The 12283-nt window shown below is 44.3% G+C and overlaps 1 protein-coding gene across 3 annotated transcripts in view; it reads left to right on the forward strand.

Moving 5' to 3' along the window:
• plxnb2b (plexin b2b) overlaps window positions 1-12283 on the forward strand; it is a 145737-nt gene that overhangs the window by 118545 nt on the left and 14909 nt on the right. For all 3 annotated transcript variants that reach the window (XM_026175356.2, XM_026175357.2, XM_026175358.2), the window contains 5 exons: window positions 4527-4712; window positions 7392-7528; window positions 7890-7990; window positions 8327-8556; window positions 10451-10632. In XM_026175356.2, the coding sequence (XP_026031141.2) occupies window positions 4527-4712; window positions 7392-7528; window positions 7890-7990; window positions 8327-8556; window positions 10451-10632 (836 nt within the window). The remainder of the gene's footprint in view (window positions 1-4526; window positions 4713-7391; window positions 7529-7889; window positions 7991-8326; window positions 8557-10450; window positions 10633-12283) is intronic.

A 12283-nucleotide genomic window follows, 5' to 3' on the forward strand; every position in this document is an offset into this window, starting at 1 on the left:
GCCGCCCTGCCGCCTCCCAGCTCCGTTCCAGAGCAAGTTCAACGGGACATGTTCCACACGAGCACTTCCCTCATGCATTCTGTATTAAAGAAGCCCCGACACGCGCATCCAGGCAATTTGCCGAGGGCGCTGTCGAGTGTTGCAAAACACATGAGAAAATCAAACATGCTGAAAAACAGAGCACCGTCTGCCATAACGCCGCCCGTGGAGACTCGCGTTTCCACGGCTGTGATGATGCAGATGAGCCCGTCACCTCGCTCGCCTGTGACAGAAGTGACGGGACGCCGAAATGGCGTGTGTTTCGCGCTGCGACCACAAGGGGGCGCCAAAACGCCATATTCGGTGGAGTGGCCAGTGAGCGCTCTCTCTCCACATGAAGAGCTGGGCCACCTGCACTCAGTCAGCATGGGTGCTGAGGACATTGAAAAAGGGCTACAGGCTGCAATTCAGTGTCGCTCCACCACAATTCAAAGAAATTGTTTACTCTCGTGCTCCGGGCGAGTCTGCCAGTTTTCTCCTGGAGGAAATTTCCACCTTGAGAGACAAAGGAGCTATAAGAGTTGTCCCTCCCGAGGAAATGCACAGCGGATTTTATTCAAGGTATTTCCTTGTGCCAAAGAAAGGGGGGGGGGGGGGGGGGGATGAGAGCCATTCTGGATCTCCGTGCCCTGAACCGGCATTTGAGGACATACAAGTTCAGGATGTTGACGCATGCCTCGCTGCTACGGTTTGTACGAGCGGGCGACTGGTTCACATCAATCGACATGAGGGATGCTTATTTCCACATCCCCATATATCCCCCACACCGAAAGTATCTGAGATTTGCTTTCCAGGGGATGGCATACGAGTTTGTAGTCCTGCCTTTTGGTCTCTCACTGAGCCCAAGGGTGTTTGTGAAATGCACCGAGGCAGCAGTGGCCCCGCTCAGGAAAAAGGGCATTCGGGTGGCCACGTACATCGACGATTGGCTGGTGGCAGCCCCAACCCGCCAGGGAGCGACTTGTCACACAAATGCTCTCATACACCATCTGGAGAGTTTGGGTTTCCAGATAAACGTGGAAAAGAGCACATTGACGCCAACTCAATGCATTACTTTCATAGGGCTCAGCCTAGACTCCCTTCGGGTGAGGGCTTTTCTGTCCCCGGAGAGAACTGCGGCCATACAGTCATCCCTTGCACTTTTTCGCAGAGGCAACACAGTGACCCTCAAACAGTGCCAGAGGCTGCTCGGTCTGATGGCTTCTTCTCTAGTGGCGATAACACTGGGACGCCTGCACATGAGAGGCTTTCAGCGCTGGGTGGGCTCGTGGGGACTGGACCCTCACCGAGACGGCCACCGTCGCGTGAGAGTCTCTGCAGACTGTTCACTCGCTCTCCGCGAGTGGAAGAGGCCAGGTCTCTTGTCTCAGGGCGTTGCCATGGGGGCAGTTTCAGCCAGGAAGGTGATTTCCACAGATGCCTCTCTTTCCGGCTGGGGGGCCACCCACGAGGGCAGAACAGTGAATGGGGAATGGGGCCCTCACATGCGCTCCGCCCACATAAACTGTCTGGAACTGCTGGCGGTTCACCTGTCGCTAAAACACTTTCTCCCTTGGCTGAGAGGTCATCATGTTTTAGTGAGGTCGGACAATTCCACCGTTGTGGCCTACATCAACAGACAGGGGGGTCTGGGGTCCCCCAAGTTACACACGCTGGCACACAGACTGATAGTCTGGAGCAGTGTCCACCTGCTGTCACTGAGAGCAACTCACGTGCCGGGGATCTTGAACTTTGGAGCAGATCTTCTCTCCAGGGGCAACCCGCTGTATGGGGACTGGAAGCTTCACCCGGAGGTGGTGAAGCAGATCTGGCTGCGATTCGGTCAGGCGACCGTGGACGTTTATGCATCCAGGGAGAATGCTCAGTGTCCCTTGTTTTACTCGCTGCACGATCAGAGAGCTCCACTCTGGGTGGATGCTCTAGCTCACGAGTGGCCGAGAACCCTCCTCTATGCTTTTCCCCCAGTGGCCCTCATTTCTCCAACTCTGGCCGGAGTGAGGGAGAGAAGTCACTATATGGTCCTGATAGCCCCGCACTGGCCAGGGAAACACTGGCTGGCGGAGATTTTTCAGCAGCTGTGCGGCCCCCTTGGCCGTTACCACTACGCAGAGACCTCCTGTCTCAGGCACAGGGGGAGATATTCCACCCCCACCCAGAGAGGCTAGCTCTATGGGCTTGGCCCGTGAGTGGTTTAACCTGAACACGGTGGGGCTCCCTCATAGTGTTATCGACACTATTCAGTGTTCTAGAGCATCGTCTACTCGGACGCTATATGAGCACAAGTGCCGTGTGTTTGAAAGCTGGTGCTTAGAATCACAGGCCATCTCTTTTCAGTGCTCGGTGGCTGTGATTCTGTCATTTCTTCAGGCCCTGATTGATAAGGGTAAAGCCTTCTCCACCATCAAGGTGTATTTGGCAGCAATTTCAGCCTGCCATATTGGTTTTGAGGGAAAGACTGTTGGCCAGCATCCCTTAATATGCCGTTTCATGAAGGGTGCACGCCGTAAATTGCCTACGTCTAGGCCGTTGGCTCCATCGTGGGACCTTCCCACAGTATTGGCTGCGCTCTCCTGTTGCCCATTTGAACCCCTGGAACAGGTTGGGTTAAAATTTCTGTCCTTGAAGACGGCTCTTTTAATTGCTTTAGCTTCTGCTAAACGTGTGGGAGAGATCCACGCTCTCTCGGTGCATCAGTCATGCATTCAGTTCTCCTCGGATAATACGAGGGTCTGTATGCGGCTCAACCCTGCCTTTGTCCCGAAGGTTGTCGGCGCATGTTCCCCTATAGAACTGCCGGCCTTTTGCCCACCGCCTTTCTCCTCAGAGGAGCAACAGCGGCTGCATACCTTGTGTCCAGTCCGTGCCCTGCGCATTTACATGGACCGAACCCAGAGTGTCAGACAAAGTGACCAGCTGTTCGTGTCCTGGGCTAAACCGCATATGGGAAAGCCTGTGTCTAAACAGCGCCTCTCCCATTGGATAGTGGGAGCAATTGCCTTGGCCTATAGTAGCGGGGGCCTTCAGCCCCCTGCTGGCTTACGTGCGCATTCCACTAGAGGTCTGGCAACCTCATGGGCTCTCTTTGGGGGAGTTTCTATTCAGGAGGTGTGTGCAGCTGCATGCTGGACCTCGCCTCATACATTTGCTAGGTTTTACAGGTTAGATGTGACAGCACCTAACCTAGCACATTCAGTCCTCAGTGCAGGTTCTTCCCGGGTGGGGGCCTCTCCCCTGTGAAGTGCTGTTGGGGACAGTTGTCTTCTTAACAGGCATGTCTGGCAATCCGGGAGTCAGTATTTCTCCCATAGTGAGACACGAAACGAATGCTATGAAAGAGAACTTAAGGTTATGTATATAACCCCGGTTCTCTGAGTAGCATGAGTGAGTGTCTCACCAGACCGCCCTCCTTGCTATGGAAGCGAGGAAGAGGTGGGCTTGTTTTGAATGACATCTGACGCTATGTCAGCCTATTATATAGGGAGGCACTGGCCCCTCCTGACATGGGCGTCACCTAGCCAGCCTGTAAGGGCTGGCGTAATGGTATTTGAGCTTCTGATGAGGTCACGCAGGAGGCGTTCCCATAGTGAGACACTCACTCATGCTACTCAGAGAACCGGGGTTATATACATAACCTTAAGTTTTAAGTGGTGTTAAGCCAAATGGTTGAAAAGCCCTCCAAGTCTACCCACGACTACACATTATTGTTTTAGCCACAGTATAACGAATGTTCATCTTTACGATAGCTAATCTGACACTTTGTGCTCTCGATATCAGACAGTATGTAGATGAGCTAGTAAATAAAAACCCGGTTTCTTTCACTTTTAATCTTTTCATCATCATGGATTTATTTTCTCACGTGTTTTGTAGCATTATTTTTACCTCTCAAGGGTGCCACTTCTTCTTTTTAAAAAGTCCAAGGTGACACTTTCACATTGCTTGTTTTGTTTGACAAGTGCAATAGAGCATTGTCACAAAAGGCAAAGATATGCAACAAACAAAAACGACTGAGAAGCCTGAGCCAGAAAATGAATCGATTTTTCTTATAGCTTATTTTTATGGCTGTTTTGAGCTCCCAGAGTATACCACCTCAAAGTTTCTGTTGATAAACTCACTTGTGGGGAAAGTCATATGCAAAACATGTAAAACCTTTTCAGTTACTCAGGCGCTGATTAATTTAAGCTGGTTTCACCTTCTTCCAGCCGATATTAGAATAATTAAATGTCTGTAGATCCACAAGTGTGCTGCAAAATCTCAAGAAATTACTGAGAGTGAGGTGCTTACAATAACTCCAATCTTTATCTTTTTAATTACTTTTAGCTCATATTGGAGCAGTAAGGAGCTGTCGTACAGCACACTTCCTACCCATTACTCATAAAATGCTGCCGATAATGTTTTCAGTGCTCATCGTAGGATCTGTCTAATTAATTTCTCTCCCATGTACTTCAGTCACTGCCCTTAGAGCCTCGCATTCACTCTTCCCCCTGCAGGGTCGGGGATTCTCCAAAGCGATGACAACTAAAGAAGCACAAGCCTTCGTAGGCGACGTTCAGTGTGTGGTCAACACCCTTCAGGATGATAAGCTGTTCTTGGAACCACCTTCCACCACGCCTCGTGCTCCTACTCGCTCCAAACATCAGCACAGAGAGACGGGGTCGGAGAATCTGGAGCTAATGGTCAGAGCACACTAACAGATGAGTCCTGACTGATGATCACTTATTTCAGTGAACGTTTTAATGCAACACTGTAAGATCACTGCTTCATAAATAAAAGTACTCGCCTCAAAATCTTAGTATGTTAAAGTTTTAAAGATATCTCAAGAATGAACTTTAAGTACTCAAAATAATGGTCTGTAATGGATAAAGGCTCCTTTTGGATTCTATGTAATCGTTTATTATAATTATACTGCTCTATGTCATGCGTTACACACAAGCAAGCTTCTTTTTAGCCATTTATTTGAATCATAGACAAATTAGTAGGCTCTTTTCTTTTAAAAAAATTATATTGTCTGGTTTGTAATAAATAAGGAAATGATACGAATGAAGGCAGAGGACACTGGGTACTACTCAGGCTATTAGATTACGGTAATGGATAGTGGAGTAAAATACAGCATTAAAACTGAGCAAAGAAATCTTTCGTGCCCATGGTCTTTATCCCTTGTACATGTACCTCAACTGTGTACTTCAGCAAAGTACTTGAGTAAATGGACCATTGCAGATCCATACACAGACTTGAAGATGAGAGCATGCATGCATCATGAACCTTTACTGTTCTTCTCCCGGCAAATCGTCTATACAATTTGAGATCCAATTTTTTTTTCCACTGGTTGAACAATTTTCATGTAGCTACAGGCTCTATAATTGCCTGTAATTATAGGTAAGCCACAACTATGATGAATACCATACCTCTCCCTGGGTAATTCTTATTGTTATATGTCAGCGACTGCTTAAAGAAGTGACACCGCTAGACTATACAGTGGGGCAAAAAAGTATTTAGTCAGCCACCGATTGTGCAAGTTCCCCCACTTAAAATGATGACAGAGGTCAGTAATTTGCACCAGAGGTACACTTCAACTGTGAGAGACAGAATGTGAAAAAAAAATCCATGAATTCACATGGTAGGATTTGTAAAGAATTTATTCGTAAATTAGGGTGGAAAATAAGTATTTGGTCACCTCAAACAAGGAAAATCTCTGGCTCTCACAGACCTGTAACGTCTTCTGTAAGAAGCTTTTCTGTCCCCCACTCGTTACCTGTATGAATGGCACCTGTTTGAACTCATCATCTGTATAAAAGACACCTGTCCACAGCCTCAAACAGTCAGACTCCAAACTCCGCCATGGCCAAGACCAAAGAGCTTTCGAAGGACACCAGGAAAAGTATTGTAGACCTGCACCAGACTGGGAAGAGTGAATCTACAATAGGCAAGCAGCTTGGTGTGAAAAAATCAACTGTGGGAGCAATCATCAGAAAATGGAAGACATACAAGACCACTGATAATCTCCCTCGATCTGGGGCTCCAGGCAAGATCTCATCCCGTGGGGTCAAAATGATCATGAGAACGGTGAGCAAAGATCCCAGAACCACACGGGGGGACCTGGTGAATGACCTGCAGAGAGCTGGGACCAAAGTAACAAAGGTCACCATCAGTAACACACTACAACGGCAGGGAATCAAATCCCGCAGTGCCAGACGTGTTCCGCTGCTGAAGCCAGTGCATGTCCAGGCCCGTCTGAAGTTTGCCAGAGAGCACATGGATGATACAGCAGAGGATTGGGAGAATGTCATGTGGTCAGATGAAACCAAAGTAGAACTTTTTGGTATAAACTCAACTCGTCGTGTTTGGAGGAAGAAGAATACTGAGTTGCATCCCAAGAACACCATACCTACTGTGAAGCATGGGGGTGGAAACATCATGCTATGGGGCTGTTTTTCTGCCAAGGGGACAGGACGACTGATCCGTGTTAAGGACAGAATGAATGGGGCCATGTATCGTGAGATTTTGAGCCAAAACCTCCTTCAATCAGTGAGAACTTTGAAGATGAAACGAGGCTGGGTCTTCCAACATGACAATGATCCAAAACACACCGCCCGGGCAACAAAGGAGTGGCTCCGTAAGAAGCATTTGAAAGTCCTGGAGTGGCCTAGCCAGTCTCCAGACCTCAACCCCATAGAAAATCTGTGGCGGGAGTTGAAAGTCCGTGTTGCTCGGCGACAGCCCCAAAACATCACTGCTCTCGAGAAGATCTGCATGGAGGAATGGGCCAAAATACCAGCTACTGTGTGTGCAAACCTGGTAAAGACCTATAGTAAACGTTTGCCAACAAAGGTTATGTTACAAAGTATTGAGTTGTATTTTTGTTATTGACCAAATACTTATTTTCCACCCTGATTTACGAATAAATTCTTTACAAATCCTACCATGTGGATTCATGGATTTTTCTTTTTTCACATTCTGTCTCTCACAGTTGAAGTGTACCTCTGGTGCAAATTACTGACCTCTGTCATCATTTTAAGTGGGGGAACTTGCACAATCGGTGGCTGACTAAATACTTTTTTGCCCCACTGTAATCCAGCTTTTTCTATATTGGTATCTGCTGCTGTTGATAAAGTGTCAGACTTGGTACGTTTATGTAATTATCCTCTTTATGCAACCCTACCAACCTGAACATACATACTTTAAAAATACTTTTAAGGTCCTAGAGCTGCTTTAGCCGAGTTGACGGTTGGAATCTAAACTATTCACATTTAGATTTAATCTTTCTACTTCCTCCCCGGTATCGTCCGGTCTTTGCTTTTGACTTTGGCTAAAATGTGGAGAGCTTGTGCAAATAATAAGATTTTTTCTTTCTACAGATCAAGTTTGGGAAAGGGGAGTGGGTGGTCGACTCGGTGCAATACGAGACGAAGAATGATTTCCCGCTCTACATCATCATCCCTGCTGTCATTGTGCCCATGCTGCTCATCATCACTATCTCTGTCTACTGCTACAGGTGAATTGAGCTATTTTAGGTTAACTTTATGCAGCAGGAGCACACAATTGATTGTGTTTTTTGTAAGAGTATAGATACTTCTCCAGTCAGTCCCAGCTTTTTCTGCATTGTGTTTGCTAGTTTGTTTGTTTTTTTTTAAAAAACGACTTTGTTTGTTTGTGTCTGTTCCAAGAAATATGTTCATATTCATAAGAAATTATTAGGAGCGCACCAACAGCGACTGCGTAATAAGAACTAATAGATACCTTGCAGCTAAGTTAATGGCCAAAAGAAAAGAACCTCTTTGCAACAAGTTAACATTCATCTGTTTGACCTTATTTTCATGATGCGTTTTCTTTGTGTGTGTGTTTAATCTTTTCAGGAGGAAGAGTCAGCAGGCAGAGAGGGAGTATGAGAAGGTGAAACACCAGCTTGAGAACCTGGAGGAGAGTGTACGAGACCGCTGCAAGAAGGAATTCACAGGTATAAGCTGTGCAGCTGTGCAGAAGCGTCACAATATTGCTAATGTCCCTCTAAGGATCCGTGTTTCTAAGAAGCTGTAAAGTAATGAATTGGTTCATAGCTCTGATTAAATGCATAAATTCTCCCACTCAATGTCATCTTATCATCATTATTAGAAGCAGTTTTGCAGTAACATTAATAGAAAACAATATTTCACTGTTGAAATCATTTTCCTGGCAATGCTCTCCATTTTCTGCCTCTTGCAGCATCGTAATTGAGACAGACGAGCAGTGTGAAAGTGACAAGAGTTGCTTATTAAAAAGAAACCATGTGGTGTTTTTTGTTTCTTTCTCGCAGACCTAATGATTGAGATGGAGGACCACACCAATGACCTGAATGAGGGACGAATCCCTTTCCTGGACTACAAGACGTACACAGACCGAGTCTTCTTCCTGCCCTCTAAGGACGGTGCCAATGATGTGATGATCACAGGGAAGCTAGATATACCAGAGGCTCGCAAGGCCACCGTGATTCAGTCTCTCAACCAGTTCTCCAACCTCCTGAACTCCAAGACATTCCTCATTAATGTAATTATACTGCACACGCATCATCAAATTGTCAGCTGTGAGCTCGGACCGATAATGCCTGCTTACAGAGAGTTTGCAGTCCTTTAAAACTGTGCAAAATCAAACCTCCAAACACTGAACAATGCTGGATACATCTAGATTTTCAAAGCTTTCTTTTTAGCTTCACTGGGACCAGGACTCTGAGGATGTCAGAGTCAGTTGGTACACTTCAAATAGATCACTATCAAGTTTTACAAAGACATTTATGATTCTAGGATGATGGATGGCTTTGGTGATCCCTCTAACTTCTCTAATAATACCACCAGCAGTCTGGGATTTGCTTGTCTGAGTGAAATGATGCCGGTTGCTTGAGAGACTGCACAGACATTACTGTACCCCACAGGATAATTTGGAAAAACTTGGGTGTTCCAGTGACTTTTCCTCTTGAACTACAGTCAGCTCAGAAAGAATATTTCAACTAATTTGGGCTAACACAATAAGAAGTACTTAAAAAATATTGACATTCCTATCAACCTCAGCTGTAGTTTGTTTTTAGTGCTAAATGGCAAATGCTAATTAACATTACATGAGATGATAGTAATGTGAGACTATTATACCTGCTAAATATCATGCAGCTTGGATCATTTTGGCATTATGACTTTAACATTTAGCTCACAGTAAAGACTCTCAGCTTGCAGCTAGCACAGATTTAGACTCTTATGAAACATCAGTCAGTCTAAATTTAGACACGTAATCACTAATGTTACTTCATATGTTATATAAATGTCAGTCACTGGAGGCTTATTTCTAAACTGCATTATTTCAACTGCTCATCCAAGTGAATCCAAACCCATCAGAGCACCATCAATACCAGAGTCCTTATGCATCAAGTTTCAAGCACAGTGGGTGAACAGATGTCGAGAAGGGTGAAGAACAGACAGACAGATATAAAGATTGGCCTATTAATTCATGAGATGTAGCATACTGTATACCATAAATGGAGTTGACTTGCAAAAGTGGCAGCATTGCAACAATTTCCTCTGAGCTTGCCAGATTTGCACCACTGCATAAACTCTCTAGGCATAAGCTGATTTACTGAGAAAATCACAAATGTAGTTGTGGAGTTGTTTCTGAATGAACTAAAGTGGCCTTGTGTAATGAAAGAGGTAAATCACTGAATGCACCAATACAGCTCTTTTATATGTATTTAGACGACAGTGGAGGTTTGTGGCACAAGGAGTCACAAGGTGGCTGTGGTAATAGGACGGGAGAAAATAGTCTTGAAAGGCAGCAGGATAAATGCAGGGGAGGTTTTCTTTTTCACTAGCATTTCTGATAATATGTGTGTGGGGTTTTTTGTTTTTGTTTTTTTGAAAAAGAAAAAAAGAAAAAGAGAAGGTCAGCTCCAGCCATTACCTTGAGCTACTTAGCTAAATGTTTGTATGATACTATATTGATGGTGTTTTTAAAATGGGCTGAATACCTCACAGATTAAGGATCTATTGTAACTTTAAGCCGCCCCCTTCCTTTGAATTGAGCACTGTAGTGTGTTACAGTTTTGCGGCATATCTACAGTAATACAAGCGAGAGGCAGAGGACATAGCAGAGGGAGACGTGTGAAGATTCCTGTTAATCCAATATTGCTGGCACAGAAACAGCCTCTGAGGTGCTAACTGCATTTGTGGGGTGATTCCTCTTCCACTAATTGGTATCATTTCTAAGCCACAGTATTTTACAGGGCAGAACTAAATTTACCTTGATAATTATAATTTTCACTAGCATTGGTCTTTTGATAATTTAAAAGCATATTATGTTGGATTTGCTTCTGTGTGTGCTTCATCACGATGATTAATTCACCTCATCATTTGCCTCCTGTTTCTGTGTGTGTATGTGTGTGATTTTTGTGTTTTTGCAGTTTATCCGTACCCTGGAGCGCAGTCATGACTTTAACGCCAGGGCCAAGGTTTACTTTGCCTCCCTGTTAACAGTAGCTCTGCATGGGAAGCTGGAATATTACACCGACATTATGAGAACACTGTTGTTGGAGCTGATGGAGGAATATGTCAACAGCAAGAACCCCAAACTAATGCTGCGCAGGTGAGTGTGGTCCAACTCTCTGTTGCTTATTAATGGTTCTCCTGTATTGCTTTCAGGCTTAATTAGCACAACATTTTTACATAGCATGAATCCAAAATGTTTTGGTGCTTGCTTCCCATTCAGTGCCTTGAAATCTGGTGCAAACATTCATATCCTCTTTCTAGATCTTTCTAGGTCAAAACTGTAACAGTAAACACCTGCTTTTTGCATGCTAACCTACTTAGCTCTGTGTGCTGCTGCCTCAGTCTAGCCTCTCGGTGCCACTCTTCTGGGTGGATTCTTAGATTTGTTTAGCAGTAATTGCTCTGAGATTGTAAAATGTCCTCTTTCTGCAGTTTTGAAGCAGAGTCGCTCAACTCTGGCACTGATATGAACCAGTTGATGCGGACTGGGATTCAGTTCAGAATGCAGCGGACTGTTTCATTCTGTTGCCATGTTTTCTGTTGAATTTTGTAAAGACTTACTGTAGTCCATTATCAAGAGCCAGACTGCTGCTCCATCTATTCCAGTCTTCTTCCATCTGCTCATCCTTCTGTTTTTTCCTCTTTTTTTTGTTTTTCCTCATTGGAATCCAAGTAAAATGTGCTGGACAATTTTCTTTCTTCTCTTTCATCTCGTCTTTGTCATCTTCACCTTCTTATCCCTGCTGATTGTAACTAAAAAGATCAGCTTTAGTGCTTGAGCCAGCGTAACCCTAACCCAGATTCTATTTTATTAGTTAGACTTTCCAGCTAAGTGGAGACTGGTTGTAAAATTTGGGTTGGTGTGAAATTATAAGTAATTATTGTTTTGCTAACAATAATTAGTATTTTTAAAAACTGACCACATACTGGTGAGTTATTTTCTGTCACTGATTTGATTGTTTTAATAGTAATCGTTCGCTATATTCTTCCTGGGCAAAATTTCAGAATTTCTTTGTGAAATTTGAGTCCATAAACATTCAGCTTATTAATCTGATTGAAGTAAATAGCCTTAAGAAACGAAGCTTCCAGATTTTGGTGTTCTTTGATCTTTTTAATGATCATGTCAAGGTCAAGTGATCCATTGACTGCTGCTTCCCCTCCCTCAGCAGGACACACTTGTCTGACGGCACAGTTGCTTATCGTTTCTGAGGGGCAGTTTTGTGATCTGAACTATTCCCTGTGCCTAGGCACGCTGTGACTGACTGTTATGCAAGTACACATCTTAATTATCCCCCAATGGAGAAGCTCATTATGCTGATTAGCCCATTGTGCCAAAACAGACCTCCTTATATACAAGATATCTAATTAGGCATGCTATGTGCATCAGCGAGCATCACCAGTGGATAGTTGACATTTTGATGGGATATCTGTCAAATGACCAATGACATGAGTTCTGAATAAAAATATCTTGACACTGATAAGCTGTATATAATTCGAGGCCCATAAAGTCCCACAAAATGATTTAAAAAAATATAATAATGGTTATGCAAGTTATTTATACTATGCTTTTTATCAAAGCCTTTATTTATTCTGTAAATAAATGATAAATGTCAGAAGGTCTTTTCATATTGCGCTAAGAAGTAGTCTTGGCCCCCTTCCTGATTTCCTAGTTTTTATACGTTTGTCGCACTTAAATGTTTCACATCATTGAACAAAATTAAATACTACAAAAACGTAACACAAATAAA

Source organism: Astatotilapia calliptera, chromosome 7 (genome assembly GCF_964374335.1).
Source record: "Astatotilapia calliptera chromosome 7, fAstCal68.1, whole genome shotgun sequence".
NCBI classification, from domain to species: Eukaryota; Metazoa; Chordata; class Actinopteri; order Cichliformes; family Cichlidae; genus Astatotilapia; species Astatotilapia calliptera.